This window comes from Miniopterus schreibersii (assembly GCF_964146895.1).
Source record: "Miniopterus schreibersii genome assembly, chromosome: 11".
NCBI lineage: Eukaryota > Metazoa > Chordata > Mammalia > Chiroptera > Miniopteridae > Miniopterus > Miniopterus schreibersii.
Genome location: NC_138111.1, coordinates 45,927,689 through 45,952,710, shown reverse-complemented (window position 1 = coordinate 45,952,710; position 25,022 = coordinate 45,927,689). Strand labels below are relative to the sequence as shown.

The 25,022-nt window shown below is 36.3% G+C and overlaps 1 protein-coding gene across 2 annotated transcripts in view; it reads right to left on the bottom strand.

Moving 5' to 3' along the window:
• Positions 1-25,022, bottom strand: part of KDM4C (lysine demethylase 4C) — a 306,318-nt gene that overhangs the window by 134,520 nt on the left and 146,776 nt on the right. For both annotated transcript variants that reach the window (XM_081151625.1, XM_081151626.1), the window contains 4 exons: positions 15,443-15,633; positions 12,265-12,506; positions 9,910-10,223; positions 6,026-6,134 (listed from right to left, as the gene is read on the bottom strand). In XM_081151625.1, coding sequence (XP_081007751.1) covers positions 6,026-6,134; positions 9,910-10,223; positions 12,265-12,506; positions 15,443-15,633 — 856 coding nt within the window. The remainder of the gene's footprint in view (positions 1-6,025; positions 6,135-9,909; positions 10,224-12,264; positions 12,507-15,442; positions 15,634-25,022) is intronic.

The following is a 25,022-nucleotide window of genomic DNA, read 5'->3' as shown; positions in this document are numbered from 1 at the left end:
ATAAAATCCTCAATTTCAAAGTTTTGTAAAGGCATGTTCAAAAGTACAAAAGAAAAAAACAAGTACAAAAGAAAAAATTACAGGACTTTTTAGGTATGATTTTACTGGGAAGTCGTAACATTAAGGGAAAATTAAGTTCTGCATTACGGTACCCCTAAAATGCAAATCTAATAAAGAATAACTGAGAATCCCACCATTTTAGGTCTAGAGTACCTAAGAAATTAAATGGACAGATATAATTTTATTCTATTTTTTTAAATCCTCACCCAAGGACATGTTCATTTGTTTTTAGAGAGAGGGAAAGGGAAATGGGGGGTGGGGAGGGGGGGGAGAGAGGGAGGGAGGGAGGGAGAGAGAGAGAGAGAGAGAGAGAGAGAGAGAGAGAGAGAGAGAGAGAGAGAGAGAGACATCGATGTGAGAAACATTGCTCCGTTGCCTCCCGCACTCACCCGAACCCGGGACGGGGATCAAACCCACAACCTAAGCATGTGTCCTGAATGGAAATCCAAGCCTTGACCTTTCAATGTACTGAATGCAACCAACTGAGTCACATCAGCCAGGGCCATAGTTTTATTCTTTATGCATAAGCTCACAATAACAGAGAACATGTCAAAAGGATACATTCTAATCACTCAATATACTGCTTAAAGTTTTAAAAAACTGTCAACTTACATTTCACACACGTATATATTCTTACAATACACATGAACAACAACAAGGCATACTGTAGATGATCTACTCTATCAACAGAGACGGCTGGTTCTTATCAGACATTTATATGTGCTCATTTCAGCTTCTTTTATCAGTACTGGGGCCATTATTGGGGGTTGCTAGTGTGATAAAGTAGAAAGAGTGCAAACCTGGGAATGAGACAGAATTTAAGGCCTGTTAACTACCAACTATCAGCCTTGTGACCTTGGACAAGTGAATTTATGTCTCTGAGCTTTAGTTTCCTCAAAAGTAAAAACGATAACACCATCTATCTTTAAAAATTATAAACAGCAATTGCTAATAATATATACAATAGGAAGAAAGCAGCATGGTGAATTTTCGTATCTTGGTGGGGATAGGGGAAAGAAAACAACTAAAAGAAAGTTGGCACATCTTTGGAAAACTTGATGACAACATGGCACCAAAAGGAACTTATTCTAATCATCAAATCAAAGATAGGTGAAGAAAGAGTGAGCACATGAAACTCATTTTGTGTTAGACAGTATGACAGATGCTGGAAATAAAAATTAAAATGAATAGTCTCTTGCTTGCAGTGAGTTCAAAATTTCCCATGGAAGAAACCTCTAGTTTCTCAAACTATTTCATTAATAGCATCTATAATACAAAGTCAAAAAGTGGCCAAACAAGATCTATAAGCAAGGAACCATAAGTATGTTTCAATCTACCTGCAAAATACACACACACACACACACACACACACACACACACACACACTCCCTTTAGTTAAAAGTCAGCTCTGGTCATCTATGTAAAGGACAGCAGGACCCTTAGACACACTAGCCCAAAAACTAAAAGGGTATCAGCTGGTAGATCACACAAAACAGCTACTAAGGAAAAGAAGAAAACTTCATGCAGGGCAGCCACGACGCCAACTATTGGAGAAACAAGGGTATGGACTGCTCTGTAGTGAGAATGTACAGCAAGAAAAAGAGGGCAGGAGACAAATGTCCATTCTGTCATTCCACATCCAAAGCCATCTGGTGGTCCTGTCAACTATACCTCTAGCTGTTCTTCAAACATGCCACATTTACTACCTCCTTGGGGCCTTTGTACTCACTGTTTTTTCCCAAGAAGATTCTTATCCCCAGATCCTTGGCTAATACACTTAAAGGCATTATAAAGTATATTTCCTCAAGAAAATACCTTAACAACTATGGAAATATTTGAATAATATTCAAACATGTTTATATACTATTGCAAACCTTTTCTCCTTAAGTTTCTATTTTCTTTTATTAGCACAACAAAAATTCCTGCACTTTTGAATCGTGAAAATGTTTCCCCAAAACCAAACATGCACAGTAAAATAATGGACAATCAGTGTAGAATTTAGAAGTCCTTTTGATACATATTAAAAAAATAGTCATGTCATCATTTCCCAAAAACTGGGATCCTAAGACCTCCCAAAAAGAGAAAAGGAATAAAACAACACTTTATACAATTAAAATGATGATAAAATGAGCCACTTTCCAACCATTTACTATCTGGGAGCCTACCAATGGCACTTAACTCACGCACCCACTGCCCAAGCAGTGAAAAGTTCCTGAAATTCATGACAGTGGTCCCCAAATGTCAGCCTGCAGAACACTGCCAGCCCAGGACTAAGTTTTCAATATAGAAAATGAAGGCCATTAGGAAATCATAAAATAAAATTTATAATCTACATAACCTTAGCAAACTTTGCATACTTATTCTTGATCTTCATAGTTAGTTCCACAACCAAACAAAAGGTGGAAATAGAAATGGAGAAAATGTGGTACAAAATAATGGATAATTTAATGGCCTGTAGGGCTAAGATACCTTTGTCTCCAGGGAAAAGGAATTGTGTACAAGTATGATGAAATGTAAAGTAATAAATTTGAGTTAAATTGTACGAAATTACAGTTTTTGTAGATAAAAAAAGTAAACATTACCAATTTCATACATTTCAACCTAATACAGTAATTTATTTTTCTCAAGAATAGAATGAACCACACAATTATAGTATCAAAAGCTGTTCCTGTTCCTCAGTTGTTTTCTTCAAGACGTTAAGAGCAACAATGCACACATGAATTCAAAACGATCAAGGTCTTAACTATCATTTTACAGTCCCAATGTTTTCAGCACTTTCAGACACCTAAGGCTTTATGCCAACCATATTTAGAAAAGTTTCAAGACTGACTGTGAAAAGTACAGAAAGCAACCATATAAGTTAAAAAGCTAACATTCTTTCCTCTAATTCAAACCTTTATGAAGCCACTAGCATAATAAGAAAAATGTTTTTAATTTTTATTCCCCACATTACAGTAAAAGTCAATGCCACTGGGGTTCCCAATGGAATTCACAGGCAGAGAAATAAGCTAAACTGAGAATGCCCAACTATTATTACATGGCTGAGTACTAGATAAAATATCCATTACATTTGAGTGCCAACATCATCTAATGTTTTATGTCCACATAATGCAGGAAAACATTCACTGTGACCTATCAACAAACATTCCAAGCGAATCTACTCAGTAATCTGCTGAAGTTGCTGTTTTATTGCTTAAACAAACAGAAAATATAACTGTGCTCATTTTGAAAGTACAATATTAGCTCAAGCTAATAAGAATTGATAGAACAAAGAGATAATTATATAAAAATTAATAACATTTGGAGCATGACATTAAACAGTCACAAAACAGCATTTGTTCTTCAAAATTGGCAGAGAAAAGTTTTTACAGAAGGGAAACACTGCTGATGAGGGATGTTCCTACACTTCACTATTTTGCTTTTCAATGAGAGGCTAGATGGGGCAAGGGAACTACATACTATCCTCTCCTATTATATTTCATAGAATCAAAGACCTTTAGAGTCTGAATGAAACTTTGGGATCACTAATAATCCAACCATTTCACCATACAGATAAGTAAACATATGATGAGCCTTAGAGATTCCATGACTTAGTTCTCCAAGGCCACATAGCCATTAACAGACAAGGAGAGACTAGAAGGCAGGTCTCAGGTTCCCTCCATAAACAGAGGGTCATGTGCCCATTACCATCCGGCGACACAAATAAATGGGTGCTTTTAATATTTAAAATGAAATTTTTCTTTAATTTAATACTTAAAATAACATTTGTAAAGTTTGAATCAATAAAAGACATTATTCCATTTGGTCAATATATCCACTTAATATAAATCCTTGAAGTAAAAGAAATAAAATGACCAACAAATCTATACCAATACTCTTAGAAAAGGAATTATAGCATGCCAGGGACACAAAGGCATAATCATCCCCAAAACATCTATCAACCAAAGGTAAAGTGAAACAGCCATTTCTAAACAATATCCCTTTGAGGGGTATCTGCAAAGTGCCCAAGAGCCAGCTTGGGCACCAGAAGTAGCACTTACAGTGACTATTGATATGGCAAATTTCAGAAAATACCACGCAATCCCAGAAGAAACAAAAATCTCCAACAAAGTAGGTAGTTCTAGTCGTGGGAAAATATGCTTAGGACTGGTTTAGTATTCAACTGAATAATAAACATGAGCGCTTTAATGAAAGGAGTGTGAAACAGAAAACCATTTGGGAAAGTGATCAAATTGTGTCAGACTTGAGTGCCTGAAATTTTCCTTAAATGTATACATCTTATTCTTTAAAATAACTGAAAACCTAGGTAAAATAGGTCAAATACCAAGAATAATCTCTAATTAAAGCAGCAATTTCCATCTCTTCCATCTCTGTATTTAAATATTTAATCCATTACTAAATGAATTATAATATTAATAAAGACAGACTGTCCAAAAACTAAATTGCTGTTACACTGCCTGAAATACTCTCCTAATCAAACCCTCAAGGATACAGACATTACAGAGATAGGGATCAGGGTCTAAGCTGTCTTTAATTTCAAAAAGATGCTTAACAGCTCATTACAGTACAGTACTTGCTGAATTGATGAATTATAAAAAGTTATCCAGACAGTTCAGATTAGAGAAAATTAGAACCATAACCAGGGCTTTAATTAGAATCTTGCCAATTTTCAAACTTGCAGGTGGATCACCTACCTCTGCACTCAGTGAACGTAGTACAGATGTGTACCTGCGTCTTTCAATCTTTCTTTGTAATTATTCTAGAAATCGTAAAATTATAGTTGAAGAGTAACAAAAATTTGGTCCAATGGTGATGAGCTCAATGTATCACCCTATGTTATTTCAGGATAGTTGAAATGCCAAAAATCCATTCATGAACCTGTTCATTAGGAACCCTGATAATGTATGACCAGTCCTCATATTTGACACAAGAGGAAGGAAACTGAAGCCAGAGAGACTTGTCCAAAGTCAAAAAACTTATAAGGGTCAAAGCCAGGACTCTGGTCAGAGTCTACTGTCCATAGTCAACCAGATTCCTCTTTAAAGAGGGTTCAAAAGATTTTGCAGTTGCTTCTGCTAGATACCCTGGGGGCTTTAGCAAGTAGTATCCACTTTTACTTGAAATTTCTGACTAGAGTAAGAAAGTATAAATTTGATAGCAGGCCTACAGTTAAGAAATATTAGGGTGACTTTCTCTTCTTATCCTATCACCTTTCCTCACACAATCCCAAACCCAGACATCAAGTCCTCTTGTCCTCTGCCTGTGCCTGTGGTCAGCTGTGGCTTTTTGTTTCCCCCCAGTACATCCTAAACTAAGGGTACAGGCTTATAAGAGTCCAGATTTGTGTGCCTGAGGGACCTATGAAGTCTTAGCTCTGATTTCCCTATATCCACTCTAGTCCCTGTGTATTTCCCCCAAAGAGTCACAGCATTAGCTCCCCTCTTCCAATATGGATGTCATTTCTCTCTGAATCCCCTCTGGAGTTCCCTTTCTTGAGAGCTCAGCTATCACCCTCCTCCTGCCACAGACTAGGTATAAAAGGATATGGAAATATTGCACATAGTTTCTTACTCAAGATGTTAATTAAAGGATACCAGTTAAAAGAAAGACAATGCATGTTAATTCCAGTATCAACACCTGCAAAGAAGTAATTCTCAACTTCTTCTGGAGTATCTTAAGAAGAATGTCAAAAATAACCAATTTTATCCCATCATATAAGTAAAAATGAAGACTTTTACTAGGAACATGGCTAGATTATGTGAAGCAAGTATTTATCCCTGAAATCCAAATTTCCTTTGCCTGAAAATTGTTTATTACCTCTGATCTCCTTATGGTATACATTTGCAACGTGGTCAAATGACCTCTCTACCAAGCAATTTTTTAAGAAAAGTTTGTTACAAGTGCCAGAATAAATACTGAGTACTGTATACACACACAGGAAAACACTACAATACCACAAGCCTACCTTCATCACTGGTTGCTTGCTGTTTCACCAGAGTCATTGGGGATCTTGCTGGAGGCTTGCTGAGTGGATGGCGCCAACTTTTAGCTGTTTGGGCTTCTCCCTCTATTCTCTGATTACAGAACAAAAATGCGGAAGAAACACTACAGTTAAAAACTTGTTTTAAACAAAACACTACAGTTCACAATGATTTATGACAATTTAATTATAAAGAACTCATGTAGTTTTAGGTTGTTTTTTGTTGTTGCTGCTGTTGTTGTTGTTTACCTCCTAGGAAATTAGCCCTTTTTAAAAGAAATTTAAGCCCCAGCTGGTTTTGCTCAGTGGTTAGTGTCGGCCCTCAGACTAAAGGGTCACGAGTTCGATTCTGGTCAAGGGCATGTACCTCAGTCGCAGGCTCAATCCTTGGCCCTGGTCTGGGTACATGTGGAAAGCAACCAATTGATGTTCCTCTCTCTGTGTCTCTCTCCCTCCTTTCCACTCTTCTAAAAAAAAAAAAGAAAGAAAGAAAGAAAAAAATCCTCAGGTGAGAATGAACAAACAGAAGGAGGGAGGGAGAGAGAAAGGGAAGGGGGAGGGAGGGAGGGAGGGAGGGAGGGAGGGAGGGAGGAAGGAAGGAAGGAAGGAAGGAAGGAAGGAAGGAAGGAAGGAAGGAAGGAAGGAAGGAAGGAAGGAAGGAAGGAAGGAAGGAAGGAAGGAATTTAAACCATTAAGTCAAAAGAAATAGGAATCCATTCTATTTCTATTAGTTATTTTTTCAAGAGGTCGATTAACTATCCTTCCACATCGTATTAAAATGCTGTCTGTATACTGCAGTGCAGGGTAGGTTTATCAAGCCTACAATAAACTCAGCAGTTAGCAAGTTTTCAAAAGTTCTTTAAAACTAATTTAAATTTAGGGTTATAGGTTCATAACAGTATAGGACACTATGGCAATTGGTCACAGCCATGCTGGTCATGTGACAATATTTAGCAGGTTATTTTGCCTTCTATCCACAAAGAAAACCACACTGCCAAAATGAGCCCATGCACTTCCTTTCATTCAGAAATGAATTATCACTTCTCTGAGGATTAAACAAGACATCAAAAGTGTGGTTTTTTTTCAATATGATAAATTACTGTCATCTTGAAATCACTTAAATTTTATAGAAAATCTTTTGTCCTGGGTTCTCTAAACTACATTTTCCTTTCAAGGGTAGAGAAAAAAACGCCATGTGTACCCTGACATCTTCCAGACAGAACCTAATTACAAGCTTTCTTGTCCACTTGATCCAAAAAAAAGGGTGGGGAGATTCCCAGAGAGAAAGTTTGAAATTAGTAGATTTACATCAATGGTTCACTGGCAAAGAAAGGAATCATAAATTTTCCCATTAGCTGATAAAGCAGTGGCCAGAAGGGGAGAAACTGCGCTAGCATCTGACACAAAACAGGATTTGCTGAAAAAACATGTGAGAACCTTCTAATCAAAGCTAGGAGAAGGAAAAAGTAAAACAGGATGAGATTTATCTGTAGTTTGGGGAATTATAACTAAGCCAACAATAAGAAATATTTATTAAGCCCTTACTGTTAGGCCACACTGTTCTAAAAGCTGAGTTACAGCAGTAAAAATTATACCAGGTCCCTGCTCTCAAAGAGTGTGCCTTATAGAGGGGGAAAAGCACAGACAATAAACAAGTAAAAAGTAAATATTTATCAGGTACTATTAAGCAAATACACAGAAAAGAAATAAAGTAGTACAAAGGAATGGAAAGAGATGGGGAGGGGCTATTTCAGAGAGGTCATCAGAGATGGTATGTCTGATGAGAAGACAACTGAGTGAAACCTTGAGTGCAATGAGGGAGTGATACATTTCGGTCTCTGGGGAAGGAGTACATTGGTCAGCAGGAATAACATGTAAAGTGTTAACATATCTGATATATTCCAGGGAGAGCATGGAGCCCAGTTATAGACAGAGAGACAGACAATGTTAAAAAAATAACAGTATTTTTTGAGAAGACTGACTAAAGCTAATTGCTACCAGAATATACAGAATATTACACTTAAGAAGAAAAAACACTGCTCAAAACTACAAAAAAATGAAATGGGTCTGTATTAATTAGAGGGACTGTCTGAAACCATGTGTAAGAAAAGAGAAACACTTAGATGTTTCTAAGAAGAGCAAACCAAGTCACCCAGAGCACCATTTGCTTTCTTGTGCAGGCAGCCTCTGCTCAGTGAAATGATAAAGACAAGGGTTAAAGGCTGAGGGTAAGCAAGGAACTGGGAAAGTTACTTTCCGTTTCACCCTAGTTTAAATATGTGACTAAATAGAAGTGAAACAACTGCTTGACTTACTCACCATTGCAGAATCCCGATATCTGTTCAGCTACAATTCATCTCTATGTGGCATTTAATTATAAAATTTGTGTACCAATATGTGAATACTATTTTCAAACTTCCTTTAGACTTTTCAAATAAATTAGACCGTATTTTTCTACTGCTCATATGTTATTGATAAATATTTTACGGTTTGATAGGATATACAATCACTGCCCTGTCTGGTGTGGCTCAGTTGGCTGAGCATCATCTCATGCATTGAGGAGTTGCCAGTTCAATTCCCCATCAGGGCACATACCTAGGTTTCCAGTTCGATCCCAAGGCAGGGTGTGTATGGAAGGCAACCAAACCATGTTTCTTTCTCACATCAATGTCTGTCTGTCTCTCTCTCTCTCTCTCTCCCTCCCCTCTTCCTCTCTCTCTAAAATCAATAAAAACATATTCTTTTTAAAAAGAATATACAATCATACACAAAATGATAAAGGTTATTAGGTCAAATAAGAAAATTATCTACATATTATTTGACATTTTAAAACTACTTGTAAACAAAATATTCCAAGTGGATTTCCTTATCTAATCTCCCTTGCTACTCAAAGATATGAAAAAGGCTGTGGTGAGCTGAAATGAACAGGAGGAACCAAGAAATTGGTATATTCAAGGGCCTACTCAACTTATCAGCTCCAACAATTGAGACTCTCCTTACTCATCCACTTGAATTCCTTCATGGAGTTGTATAGGTCAAAAGAAGTTAATTAATTCTAACAATCACTATACATAATCAGAGTGTGTGATTGCCTGATCCACTCACAGTCTTCACAGTTTATGCTGAAAGCATGATATTAACATCACACGAGAGCATATGAGAAACAGGGAGGCCCTGCGAAAACAGACAGAATGGGAAGCTTGGTAATCAATGGGGTCTTGAATTTTCTAAGAAGCAAATTGCCTATTTCTGGTAGTGGGTAGGGCCAGAAAGGTCAGACTGGTCCTAGAATCAGAGTACATGAGGAAAGTGTCAGGGGAAAGCGTGACCAGGGGAGCTCTAATGTGAAAATAGAGGCTATGGGAAGCCTGGGACTCACAGGTATTAACTTCTGGCAAGAGGAGATCAAAGACCTAAAGGTAAATCATCTCCAGTCTGGTTAACATTGCAGGTAATAGAACCACTCTGTATATTGACTGTATCAACGTCATATTGTTGTGATACCCTACTACAGTTTTCTAAGAAGTTACTATTGGGGGAAATTGGGTACACAGGAGCTTTCTGTACTATTTCTTACAACTGCATATGAATCTATAGTTACCTCAAAATAAGGAGTTTAATTTTAGAATAATTTAAAAATAAAATTAAGCTCCAGCATGTGGCCAAAAGTTCCACGCTCTCTGAATTATCACCATGTGAGCCAGAGCTCAAAAAGGCTTATCTTCCAATCATCGAAGAAAATATGATTAAGACCCATAAATTGTGAAATGTTATTTCTACCTTACAGCAAGGCTTTGATGCATAGCATGGTTTTCAGAAAGTCCTCTTACCACATAATAAATATAGTAAAAACAGACATTGCCACATACACTGAGGACTTTGAACCCATTTCTCTCTCCACTGGGGACCGCTGGGACTTCCCCAGGTTCAAGGCCACTCCCACGGCTTTCCACATCACTCTCTTCTCCCTCTGTCAACACACTGTTACTTTCTGCCACTGAGGAGCACGATTCAGGAGACTTTGGCCACAGAAGTTTGGGTGGGTCTGATTCCTCGGAGGTCACATGGCCACTGGATATGGAACCATCCGCCTCACTGGGATTTGAAGATGGAATTGTGGCATTGGCTTGATCATCCTTAGTTTTTATTTCCTCCATTACAGATGTACTTAAGCAGCTATTTCCTGAGGAGTGAAACAAAAAACTTAATAAATCTTTCACTGTGTTATTAATGAGTACAATTGTTAAACTATTCTCAAGTAAATTTCTATGTTCCAACTTGCCCCTCTAAACTTCCACAGACATGGGTGGAAAAGATCACTGTAGCAACATGCAGCCTTCGTAGTTGTTAAGGTGAGACCTTGGAGTTTGGCCAAAGAAGGGATTAAAAAGAGGTTCTACTACAGACAAATGTCAAAAGCCAGGGCAACAACAATAATTATCCAGAGCAACAGCAATTTGAAATACTTCTAAAAATAAGAATTATATTCCAATATTTGATGCTAAGAGATGCTTTTGATGAAACATTCCAGTTCAGAGGATGTAGGTAAAGAGAACGTGTAAGGCTGTGCAGATCCAGTAAAAAGTATTTCCTATACTAATCCTGAATCATACAGTGACAGCAAATAAAAGGAGAAGCATATCATAAGCACTTTTCTTCCACTGCCATCTCCATTCACCCTTCTCCCTCCCTTACACACACACAACACCCACATACACACACATACACACACACAAGCATCATTTTACCTGTCACATACTAGCTCTAATGCTGAACCTAGCCACATCTTCTACTTAAGTGTTCTTCCAGGTCACAAAACCTGGAGGTCAAAACGAAAGGAAATATATAGCAACAGTACTAATAAAACTGAGTGCCCTTGGCCTAAACTACCCAGTAATTCATAAAGTGGTTAATTAAACTATGGTGAGGAACTATAAGGAAATAGCCATATGCACTGCATAAATGTCTTCTCTGCATTGCTTGCTACTGTTCTCTTCTCTTCCTCCTCTACTTTCCCATCTTCTATCCATTCATCTCAAGTCAATTCAGATATCACCTACTCTAAGAAACATTGCCAGTCCAGCCTCCTGTCTGATTCTGGTCTTTCCCTGGTATACCAGCAACATTCTATGCCATCTCTAACATGGCACTTACCATACTGCATTGTAACTATATTTGTCCAAGCTCTCTACTAAAGTATAAACTCACTAAAGAAAGTCTATGATTTAAACTGTATTAACAAAGATATTTCAAGAGCAAAAGGTAATGAGCATGGAGAAACAGCTGAAGATCAGATTAATTAGGACTATGATACAAACTTTTTCTTACATGGTAAGTGGAATAGGAATAAAGAAAGAAAAAAGTGGGGACAAGACCTAAGCTACGTCATTTTCAAAGATCACTATCACTGCCATATAGAGAACTAACCAGCAGGTGTCTAGACTGGACACTGGCAAAACAGGAAGGAAGCAATTTCTGCAGCAGCCCAGGCAGGAGATAATGGTGCTTTGAAGGAGGAGGAAGCGGGAGAGGAGGGGACATGGCTGGATTGGAGAGAATACCACGACTGAAGGATGGACTCGTTGAGGGGTCTGAGAAGACAGGAATTACCAATAAGCTCAATTAGTAAAAGGACAAATGCCCCAACCTATAGGAAAGAGGCAAAGCATTAAAGCAGTTTCAGAGATATGTGCTACAAAAGGGGGGAAAAGCTAAGTACTTGGGAATTACAGATGGCTTTAGTACAGAGGGACAGCCAGGGGACTATACATACCATTTCCCAACACTGAATAATTTTCGTTGTTCTTTTTTAAAACTTCATTCTTTATTTTGTTCTTAAAATTAAGTCAAGAGCTAAGAATCTGCAAAGAACTACCTATAATTGGTTTTCTCTGTTCCATGTGAACTCAAGAGAAGCTTTCTGAAAATGTACTATAAATTGAGTTGCACAAAAAAAATTTTTTTTTTCATTTTAGAATCTTCTTTATTATTAAACCACACAGACTCCACTGGCTGTTTGTCTCACAATTCCACTCCACGGAGCAATGGTGCTCTTGACCTTTATAACACTCCCTTGGCCTCCTGACTGAATTACCCCATAACTCTAGGTGGCTTATTGGTTAAGCTATGTGGAAAAGTAAGATATCTGTTCTGGGGAACATAGATCAAAGGCATCAGATCATCAACCATCTACTAGTTATATGTGTTATCAGCCAGTTTCTCACCTGAGAGTCCAGTATTATCTGATGAATTCTGATCCAGCTGCATCCTGCTAGCAGAGACCTCTTCCTCTGAAGGTGCTTCTGTGTTCCCCAGCTTTACTGCTCCTTCTGGCTTCTCACTGACCTTGTGGTCTTCTGGGTCTGGGTCAGGGGTAGGGCCCTCTGCCCCATCCACTGCAGCAGACACTTCCTCCTCCTCCTCCTCATTCTTAGGCCTCTTAGAGTTTGAACTAGTGCACTGGAAGCTATTAACAAGGGAATCTGTGGTCAGAGCAGAGAATGTTTGCAACAAACAGGATAAAACACATACAATGCAAATGTTATTTCCACTTACGGAAAGAAAAAAAAAATTGATAGTTTTACAATTATTGTGCAAAAATAATCTTCACAATTAAAAGATTAATTTTAACACTGAAATCTTAAGAGTTTTAATAACAATTTACTAAAAATAAAAATTAAAACAATTGTAAACAATTGTAAAAATATTAAAACAATTGATTATTAAATGTTATTACGGAAAAGTCTTTCTAAAATCTTAAAACAATATTAAAAGAAGTCTGAAAATAAAAATAAAGTGAAAAATGATAACATGCAGGAGAAATCAAATCAATAAGTCAAATATTATTTAGATATTGAGAAACAGAAAAAGGAAATGAGGAGAGCCTATAAAGCTGTTGCTAAAATCTCAGTAGGTTTACATTCCAAGGTGAACACGAGACCATGTTTCCATAAATTTTGTACAATTCTGAAGTATTTATTAAAATCATTAAAATTAAATGCAACATCATCATTACCTAAAGGAACTAAGGAAGGAAGGTCAACTGTATATATTTAACATCTTATATCAACTTATTTTCAGAATGGAAACCATTTTTATTTTTTCCTCTTTTAGAATTTTCTAGCAAGTCTCTTGATAGGTTTGTCATAGATGCCTTTTGTATATGACACATTTCTAACACTTCCACTTAAGAAAAATTACAATTCAAATAAAAGCAACATGTATTTCAGTGCCCCAAAATACATACACATACACATCACAAAGCACTGTAGGAAGTCAGGGAGGGCAGAGATCTGAGATAAGGGGGTAGCCACAGATAACATATGTAAATTAGCTTTGGCAGATGCCCGTAATAACAGTACTAGCATCAGCATCACCATTATCACGTTTATTGAGAACCCATGTACTGGCCTATGTAGAAAATCTTCACATTACTAACAGCACAGTACATGTAAAGTTAGATGGCTGACATCTCTGAGACTTCAATGAATCATTCCCTTCATCAGATTTCCCTACACAGAGTATTCCTTAAGGGAGTCAGAGAACTATGATCAAGACACAAAGCTAAGCATAATCAACAAGCCCCTTAACATTAGGCTTTCTAACTGGGTGAGCAAAGTACACTGATTATTTTAACCTACTGAGAGGCATTTCAAATCTGTTCAATGTCATGGATCTATGTTCTCTGTCAACTCAAAAGGGCCACTGTGGTTAGTAACTAGGAGACCAGATCATATACCTAATTAAAGAATTGTGTTTTCTGTCCATTAAAGAACAATTCTCAACATGATCTATTGGTGTTTCTTCTGAGTTCAAGACTAACCACTGCTCAGTTCCACACTTAGCTTTTTGGTCATGCAAATTAACACATTTATCAAAGACATTGACTCTCTAAATCTGTGTTTCCCATATTTTTTTTAAGTGAAATACATAGTAAGTTAGTTATACATTCTAGATGATGACACAACACACACATACGCACATGTCATGAATTAATATTTACCCTTCCCACACAGGAAGGACTATGATACTTGGTATTCTGTTTTACTTCCTAACTTAAAAATGTTGTTCCTAATCTACTAAACTGATTTGAAAAGTAACAGTTTGGAAATCACTGCTATAAACTATAAGGTGAAATAAGAACGCTTCAGTTTGAGTCCTGCTACTAATTCTGTGCCTCAAGTATTTCTCTCATAAAATGTGGAAGTTTGACTCCATGTTCTTAAGGTTCCTCCGCTCACTACCATTCTAAAATAAAAGAAAATAAATGTCAGGGGGAAAAAGAGAATCAGAAAGTAAGCATCAAAAGTGTGGGCCAAGCTTTTAAATTAGTGTTATTTTAGTTAATAGCAAAAAAAAAAACAAACAAACTGGAAACAAGCTACAGGTCCAAATACAGGGGATAATTTAAAATCATGAAGTCACTAAAATCATGTTGTAGCAAATCATTTGATTACATTAAAAACACGCACAAAACTGGCAATCAAATTGTTAATAGTGCATGGCCCCAATTTTAGAAAGGTATATAATATTATATGATACATAATCAATATCTATGTAAAGGATATATACAAAATGTTAACATTGGTTATCCCTGGATTGTGAGGGTATGAGTGAATTGGGATTCCTTCATTATTCTTTTCCTTATTTTACAAATTTTCTCCAATACACAAATATTACTTTTACAATCTGAAAGAAAAATGAGGAGTAATATTGAAGAGTAAAAATGTAATATAACCCTGGAAAACAAAGAGCCTAAAAGGATTGCCTGAGAAGCTGAGCAACATAACACATACCCTATTCAAAGGGTTTTAACATAGCGAGATGCCCGTGACAGGTGTGAAAGCTTCTGAAATGGTCCTGGTCACAAAAACGGAATGCAGAATAAAGTTCACAGGGACAACCATGTTACAGAAACACCACACGCTCTGCTTTAAGTCTTGTAAAAGAATAAAAGCAAGTGTATAAAATGTAGCAAAATATAGGCATCCGATGAGAAAATTAATATCAAATGAAGAAAACTAGTGAAGTCAGAAGGAAAATCACTAGCAAAATGAAAAAGTTGGAAATAAGTTATTACAGTCAATAACAATATGGAGATCAATAGAGAGCACCAATTCAACTTCAAAATAGTCAGTGTAAGGGCCCAAGAAGTTCTAGTATTGTTCTACTTGCCACGTGTAACAGCCTCAGGAAAATTCTCAAACACAAAATACAACTATTCCTACACTCTATGTGTTACACTTTTCAAGAATTAAAAACATTTTGCCTCAATTTTCAGTAAGACAGTGCATAAGCTTAAGAGGAATAAATTTTTAGCAAAGCAAATAGTGTTTGAGAATATCACGTCATGATCCATTTTAATTGCACAAGTACAAGTGGGATTGGGGGGGGGATCGTTACCTCCTGGATGCTCTTGTTTTCCTCCTCCGCTGCAGCCATGCTTTTACTTCAGGGGTGGATTCCGGAGTAGGCTTTGTGTGATCAATGGTGTATATATCCTTTCCTTGTTTCCAAAGCTGGTATCTGTCTGGCTGAAATTTCTTCACAAAGATATCCATTGAAATCTTCACCATGTCTTTCCTGCAGGTGCACTGAAACACAAAGGGGTTGCTGTGCTTTAAACATTTCACTAGCTACATAAAGTCACACTGAGTCTTACTTTAAATGTAACACACATGAATATTTAATCACCACAAAATTGAGGATGTTTTACACTTTCAAAGGTTCAGTGAGGGATAAATTCAATTTCTTCTGAATGGAGGAGAGAACCTGCATATTCACATTTATAAATGGTAAAATGTTCAAAGGCATGGCAAAGTTGATAGGGAACAACTAAAAGGAAAGAACACATATTCAAAAGCATGCCTGCAGTAGAAGGATTAGCCACCCTCCCACCACAAGGATGTATCAGTGAGCTGAATGCTGAGAGGTCTGTAAAGCTGAAAACCTAGGTTCCCAAACAAAAGAAGCCAATGAATGTGATTAGAATAATTAAACCAATGGGTTGAGATAAATGTTCTTCAATATAATTTTTAATCACATTATATCTAACAAACATACTCTCACAAACAATTAGAAGCAAAAGAACAGTCTCTTCTATATCACATAAAACACCCACCATCACTGCTACAAATATATTTACTAGGAAAAACAGTATTAAAGTGAGTTCAAAGAAAAGATTATTTTGAATCCACTAGAACTTTGATTCTCATGAATACATACTTACCTAGCAGTCATATCTCATAAAACAAGTTTCTTATAAAGACTTTATACAGTTTAAATTGCATCTAGCCCTAACTTCATCCAATAGAAGAGATATTATTCAGATAGTGGTGCAGAACTGTGTCAAAGGTATAACTAACATAACTTGACAATCCCTAAAACACTGGGCAACAGACTGGTTGACTCAACAACAGCTTTGAAACTATGTCTCTTGATATTTTGGTTATATAATTATCATCTCCATGCAAATTAATTAGTTTTAATAATGTCCAGTCCAAAGTTTCCTTCCATAGAATTCAAATGTTGACAGGCATTATGATTTTAAAGTTCAGAAAACACTCAACATGCCTTAAACCAACTTCTACTGCAAACAAATATTCTGTTATCAATAATAAGGCAATTCTTCCAATCTCCTACATTCATAAACATTTCCTTTTCCATCCTTCTCCTCTACCCCTAGAAATCCAGTCTGTCATCAACTATCATTAATTCTTCCTCTAAAATGTCTCCTGTACAAATTCCTTATACCAGGATCCTTCCAGCTTCACTGTCAGACATTGAATCCTAGCATCACAAAGCTAATTTCCCTGCCTCCAGCCTCTTCTAGCACCAATTCACCTTTACAACTATCACTTTAATCTCCCTCAAATATCTTGTAATCTTTCATATCTGAGTTCAATAAGGTGTAATCACCTTTTAAAGTTAAGTCTCAACTCCTGAGCTGGGCATCCAAGGGCTCCAAGATTTGACTGCAGCCCGGCCGGGTGTGGCTCAGCAGTTGAGCATTGACCTAGGATCCAGGAGATCAGGGTTCGATTCCTGGTCAGGGCACATGCCCGGGTTGCGGGCTAGGCAGCCAATCAGTGACAATCTCATCATTGATGTTTTTTTTTCTCTCTCTCTCCCTCTCCTTTCCTCTCTCTGAAATCAATAAAGATATGTTTTTAAAAATAAAATAAAAAAAGATTTGACTCCACCAGTATGATTTCCAGGTTTCTCTCCCATTGCCAGTCAACGTGAATATTCCTCTTCAACCCAAGAAGTATAGTAACTGGAGCCCAAATGCCCCATATGCTTCCTTACCTCAGCACTACTGCTTCTACCACAAAACATTCTTCCAGCTCACCAGTCTGCTATTCAAAGAAAATTCATCCTAAACACTGAAAGCAAATTGTACCAAATGTTCCTCTGCATACAGTACTATTAATCTATGGCACTGCTTTCTATTATTAGGTATAGAGAGAGTTCTAGGTCATTTTGCTATACTTATCTTCGCTTAGGAATATGGGAAATGAGGATGCTGAGAAATGTAAATATATGTGGTTTAAGATGCAGTATTTCCACTAAAGGAAAAAAGAGAAGTTTAGACTCATCAGCAGAAACTTTATTGTGTTCTTACAGTGTTACTAATATTTGCTTCATGAAAAAAAAAATTGAGTGGACAATATAGATACTCTAAGTTTCTTTGGCATAAGAGAATTCTGTGTCACACATTTCAATTTTCCATTCCCCTCTCCCAGAAGTCTTGAATTTTGTAAACATGCAACAAGATCTACCACTCAGCTGACTGCTTGACTTACTATAAGTACAAAAATATTATCTTCAATTTTAAACATTTATAAGTGAAGTAAAAAATACTCAAAATAATGGCAGGAACGATGCCAGAGTCAAAAGCAATAAACTTCAGCAGCACAGAGAAAACTCACTCTTGTTAGTACTGACAAATAACACTCAACTAAACCCCTATGAAGATTAAATGAGCCCGGCCAAGCGTGGCTTAGCGGTTGAGTGTCGACCTAGGATCCAGGAGATCGCGGTTCGATTCCCAGTCAGGGCACATGCAGGAGGCAGCCAACCAGTGACTCTCATCACTGATGTTTCTCTCTCTCTTTCCCTCTCCCTTCCTCTCTCTGAAATTAATAAAAATATATTTAAAAAAAAAGATTAAATGAGATCATTTAAGAGAATGCATACTAGGAAAGGAAGATACTAATAGCCTCATTTGGACATAAAGAAACGGAGACTACATGTTGGTACAAAAAGCAATAACCACTAACAGGTAATACTTTTCAAGCAAACTATTTTTTATATGAAATTAAAATACCAATATGAATGGCTATTGTTACTGTTCCTTTTACGAACATATATATTAATTAAAAATGTTAAGTTCAAATTTAAAGAGAATTATCATGGGTCTGTATTACACAGAATCATGATTATTTTGTTTCTGTCTCCCAGGAAGTCAAATTCACACTCTCCATTATTTATACCGAAGACCAGTAATCTAATTTAAAGATAAATGTTTTTTTAATTCAGCAACTTTCTAAGACAGAAAATAGTGTTGGATTTGAATTGTAGAATTAGAAATTTCATGTAACCACAATAAGATAATACTTAACAAATGCCTAAAGTATTACTTTAATATATTTTTTTGTGACACACAGCATGACTAATTTTTTTAATTGCTTTTATGTGCAAATTTCTAGTAAGAAAGGCTTTGAGGGTATACAGAAATGTGTAAAATTATTCTGCTTTTCAGTCTACTTATAACAATTAAAATGATAATTAGGAAGGAACAAAGGAAAAAATACCTTAAAATAAGACAAAGTAAGCCTAGTAGCCACTTGATGCAGCTGTTAAGGTTGTTATATGGTTGTTGCATGGGTGTTATGGGTTGAATGTGTCCCAGTGCAAAAGGCTGTTAAAATGCTAACCCTCCAGCACATCAGAATGTGACCTTATTTGGAAATTGGGTTATGGCAGAAGTAATTACTTATGGTCATACTGGTGTATGAAGACATGGTTATCCAGGAAAGACGTGCGGAAGACCCTCTTGTCTTATGGCTTGGGCACCCATGAATGGCACAGAAGACCAAAACAGTTTTTGACAATTTTATACCAGTAGGAATGCTGCCAGCCTGGACTCAAAGGGACAGAAGCAGAATGAAAGAAAAATGACTCTAATGGCAAAGCCACAATGAAGAGGACTGAGCCAACAGGATCTCATCACGCTGTTACAGAGCACATACAGATTGCCAATGGACATATGAAGAGCTGCTCAACATCACTAACCATCAGAGAAATGCATATCAAAGCCACAATGAGGTATCATCTCACACCTGTCAGAATGGCTGCCATCAATAAATCAACAAACAAGTGTTGGCAAGGATGTGGAGAAAAGGGAACCCTCATGTACTGTTGGTGGGGTTGTAAACCGGTGCAGCAACTATGGAAAACAGTATAGAAATTACTCAAATAATTAAAAATAGAGCTTCCATATGACCCAGCGATTCAACTTCTGGATATTTATCAAAAAAAAACCCAAAATATTAATTTGAAAAGATATGTGCATACCTATGTTCAATGCAACATTACTTTCAATAGCTAAGATACAGAAGCAACGTAGGTGAACACTGATAGATGAATGGATACAGAAGATGTGGAATGAAGACAGAGCAGGTTTCTACTGCATATACCAAATGTACAGAAGTGAAAGGCCCAGCTCTTTGGGAAATTGCCACTGTTAACTCACACTAAATTTATAGACGTCCAGGAATCCCAAGACTTCCTCTGCTATACTAGCTTAGTTATTTCTGATTCTGAATATGACTGAGGAACAATATTTTACAATACACACTCTATAGACTAGCGTTTCTGATCAGTATTTCTAGCATTTTGTTCCAATGAAGAAGTCACTCAACTTTTAAGAAATTTAATCAATTATTTTAAGAGAAACATGACCTAATTTAGAGTTGTTAAATAAAACAAATTTAGAAAATAGATACATTATACAGTTAGTAAAACCAGCATCTATTGACATTAATCTATTTGTAGTAATACCTAACCTAATGAGATACTACAAAAATTGCTGAATTTTTTTCTTTACATGTTTACCAGACAATTAATAATGAATAAAAGTATTTAATATGTGGATTAACTATAAAAAATACAAAGGGGTCTGTTTCTATTGGAATTCCTATATATAAATTCCAAAAGGTGAGTAAAATATTCTATTTCTGTAGCCCATCTATTCTTTTATCATAAAATTTTCATTACCAGTTACAAATCTGAACTGAATTTCACCCTCTTTGGAGTACTCCTAACAGACCAGCATTTCTTAGCTGGCTCAAGAAATTAGAAATTTCATTCTAAGAAATTACATTAGAAAGGGGGAATGCCGAATCATTGTAATACATGTAGATGAATCTAACATGTCTAATGCTCAGCTAAAGAAGCCAGATATTAAAGTAAAAAGTCCACAATGGTGGTTATTCCAATAAATTAATGAATATGACTATGTTTAATATGATTTATAAGCAGTAGTCAAATTTCTCTTTCTGCTTGCTGAACCCTGGTCTGCCTTTAGCTCTTCTAGTTATTAGCTACATAAAACTGGGGACATGAGCTGTGAGTCATTTTCTTCATATAAAAATGCTTTCCTTGCTCTGTCACAGGGGTTCAAAATCTAAGTGTGTAAACACACTGGACTCCACAAAAACTGAAGTAAACTCAAAACGCTGTTGTAAACCAAAGAAATTTTTTTAAGTTTCAGTTTTTACTCAAATACTTATATTTTAAAGAACTTGTTTTCAAAGATGGTAAAGATGTGTGATTTTTCAAAGAGCTAATCATAGCTAAAAAAAATTTGCAAGAAACTAATGCAATAGTAGAACAGAAAATGTCATTTCCTGCCAGTTCCTATCTATAGAACACACTGGGCACCCACCACTGTACACCCAAATGGACCTTCACCCCTTAGTCATATGTAATTGTCAACTGTATAACACTAATTTATTTCATCTATGTACTTATTCAATCATTGCTCATTTGTACATGTGCCCTCTTACACAAATAATTTTGGGAGAAAATTATTATAATTACTTTGATAATTTATAAGAATAATTTTAATACAGGAAATTGAGTTTTTAAATATTTAGATCTAATTAAGTTGAAAAATAATATTTGAACAGCACTTTGATTTTCTGGGTTACATTTCATATAATACCAGTCAAAGACAAATAATACGCTGTTTCCACAGAGTACATGAAAAGTAAACTATATAATTACCTTTACACTGACTGAGCAGGGGGATAATAAAAATACAATTCTACAATCAATATTAATCAACAAAGTCAGTATATAAGAAGTGCAAAGGCCATTTCCTTTGTCCTTATGTCCATTAAGGAGGCAAGGTCTGCAGGAAGCCTGAACATCCCTTGTTCTCCCCCAGACTGTTCTGCAGAGCTCACAGAACCCTGATTTGTAAAGGTGCACAATACATTTGAAGGGTCCAAGGGTCCCAGAATACACATCCAGAAAAAATTCTGAATGTTTTGTTTGCATAGACATGAAGACAGACGAGAGTAGCTTTAAAAGTTACCTAAAAGCAAAAGCTATATCACAGTCATAGTAAAAAGTATGATACCAGAAGCAAATATTTTATTCTAATTTTAATGAATCATTATTGTGAGTTGTTTCAGATACTTCTGCCATATCTGATCTTCCCCTCCCATTCTATTTTAAACCATGAAAATATACACTGTCTGTCTTACTAAGAAGTGCATTCTAGGTAGTATCTAGACTCTAGGTTAAGAGACTCTTAAAACTATTTTTTTTAATAGCCCTTTTTTAAAACACATGAGAAAATAGACACTCAGAGATTCTAAGTAAGTTTGCCCAAGGTCACACAGTCCACAAGTTATTCAGCCTTTGCCACATTCAAATCTAGAAAAACTCCCATCCACTCTACTGTGGAAATTCCAAAACCAAAACCATATTCAATACATTTTAAATGGTTTTAAATTTAAATGTGGGCCATATTTTTCCATCTCAAACTTCTTTTTCTATGACCCATCACCAAACTGAAATGTTATTGAGAACAAATGTCTGGGTCTCATTATTTTTTTATGCATGATATCATACCATGTTGATAGAGTTTATCCAGTCTAGCTAACTATTTTCCAAAACATGTTTCCTCCACTCCCCCTACTTTTAATAGGTTCAGATTAATTTCTTTTGAATATTTTCAGGCTTCACCAAGCCAGGATATGTCTCCCTTATAAAGTAAGGCAATTATAAAGCAATTTAAGGTATGGGACTAGAAACTCTATCTTTCTGACCCATGAGAACACAGCTCAAACAGACAAAGAAAAACTATGGAAAAGGGAAATAGATTCAAACAGTTTGCTCCAGGGGTCTTCAAAAAATTCTGTAGAAATTATTTTTAAAATTTCTGCTTCTCAACACTTACCTGCATATCTCATAAAAGGTTGTGGAAGTTCAGAGTTATAGATATTAAACAATCCACTCCTGCTGTGCCATGTAAAACTCAGCATGAAATTGAACTCTTTAGTATCGAGAGAGAGATGAAGTTATTTTGTTCTGAATTCATGCTTGCATGTCACACGTTATATGGATGATAAATTGGGCAAAATTAGATAAAACAGGGCTCTGCAAAATCTGAGGGATCTGTGTTTTATGAATATAAATATTTGCTCATAAGAGTATATACGATCATGCATGAGAGCTGTCAGAAATAGCATGGAAGCATACAACATGTAATCCTTCGCCTATGATGCTTATATATTGACTTTCAAGTCATTCAGATAATTCTTTTTAAACGACTAAGTGGACACAATTAGAAGTTAATACTGCACCTGGAATGAACCTTAAGAAGTAAATCTTATCTGCTTTAATCTTCATATTCACAGATGAGAAACTGAAACACAAAAACGCTCAGTGACTCGCTGGATGTCACTAGGATAGTGAATTGGGGGGAGGGGGGAAGGTTCAAGAGATGCCAGATTCAGTTTCCTACCTGCCACTCTGGGGTTCTCCATTTCCCATTCACTGAGCAACAACTGAGTACATAGGAACATGCTGAGTAATGCAAAGGCCTTAACCCAGAACTAGCCATCTTCCAGGTTTCACAAGAAAATGCTGGCCATGTTCAAAACTATCTGACTGATGTTGGAGATGTTCACCTCTTCACTTCTGTGGAATTAGAGATAAGGCAGCATCCTCGAAACACTTTCCATCTTTTACTGTACATTTCAAACACTAATATCAATGCAGGAAAATGTTAATAAGGAAATACATTATTAAGAGGGGGAGGGAAGAGTAAATAAAATATTAATAAAATGGCCATGGCACGGCCGGGCGTGGCTCAGCAGTTGAGCGTCGACCTGGGATCCAGGCGATCGGGGTTCGATTCCCGGTCAGGGCACATGCCCGGGAATTGTGGGCTCGATCAATGACTCTCTCATCGTTGATGTTTCTATCTCTCTCTCTCCCTCTCCTTTCCTCTCTCTGAAATCAATAAAGATATATTTTTTAAAAAGTTAAAATAAAATGGCCATGTATGCACAATGCAACCCCCAGAATGGAAGCTCTAGATAGTATATAGTAAAGGGATACATCACGGGTGCTCTTGGGATGGAAGAAACAAAATAACTTGGTAACAGTTTTCAAATAAATTCTAGGTTATATTTTTTGAACCTTGTATGTATGTCATACTGAATTTTCAATGTGAGTCTCAGGAAAAATGACACCTTTGTCATAAACACTAGCCCACACTCAGTGTACTCTGATCACGTCTCCTGCCACCTAAAAACTCTCTGGTATTACTTCTAAAACAGGAAACAACCTGATGAAGGCTAACTATACCAAAAAATTAATGCCTTTAAGAAGAAGTAAAATTCACTTCAGGCTTTTATAATGTTAACAATATGGTCAGAAATTTAACATTTAATAATAAAAGGGAAACAAATAATTTGTTGAAAATAAAAATTTTAAGTTAACAACACACACATTTTCAGCGACACTTCCTTAGAAAGCCATGCAGCAGCACTCTAAGTAAATAATTCAGCATCTCAGATTCATTGTATCTGGCAATTCCTGCATCCCCACTCAAGTGTGAGAATATGTTATTATCTGTTCTTTGTTATTAATATTGTGAAATTATTTAAAGCAGAAAAACTGGTAGATATATTCAACATGAATCAGAAGGAAAAAGAAAGAGAAGGTTGAAAAATACACAATAGATTTTAACTGTTTCTTCCATTTCTCTCTGGCCAAATTGAGAACACCACCAATAGGGAAGTAGAGAAACAGTTCTTGTAAGAAGGTTCGTTATTATTCTAAGAAATCAAGATGGGAAGAATGGGATTTAAATCAGTATAAGGCCAACAGGAATCCAACATGCAGAACTAACTTCCATAACTTTTACTGTTAGCTGCTTAACTTCAGACTTGCAAACAGCAAAATGAAGCTGCATTAAACCAACCAGTGGCATGTTAGGAATAAATCATGCTGCCCTGGCCAGGTGGCTCAGTTGGTTGGAGCATCGTCCCATACACCAAAAGGCTGTGGGTTCAATCCCCAGTCAGGGCACATATGGGAGGCAACTGATAGATATTTCCCTCTCTCAAATCAAAAAACATATCCTCAGGTGAAGACTAAACAAAAAAGAATAAATAATGCCAACAATTCAGCAACATAAAACAAAACGTTTAAATATGAAATAACCTTGTAAAATATTAAATAATCTGTCATGTGACCAGTAATACAACTGGAAACTTGTCCTAAGAAAATTAACATTATTTAATGTACCAGCTTATGTTTAAGAAAGTTCATCTCAGTAGTGTTTATCAAAGACCTAAAAAATGGAAAGAAGAAAAAAAACATTTTCTGGAAATAATAGGGTATTCCTAATAAAATGGTATAACTTATGAAAGAACATTTAATGATATGGAAAAGC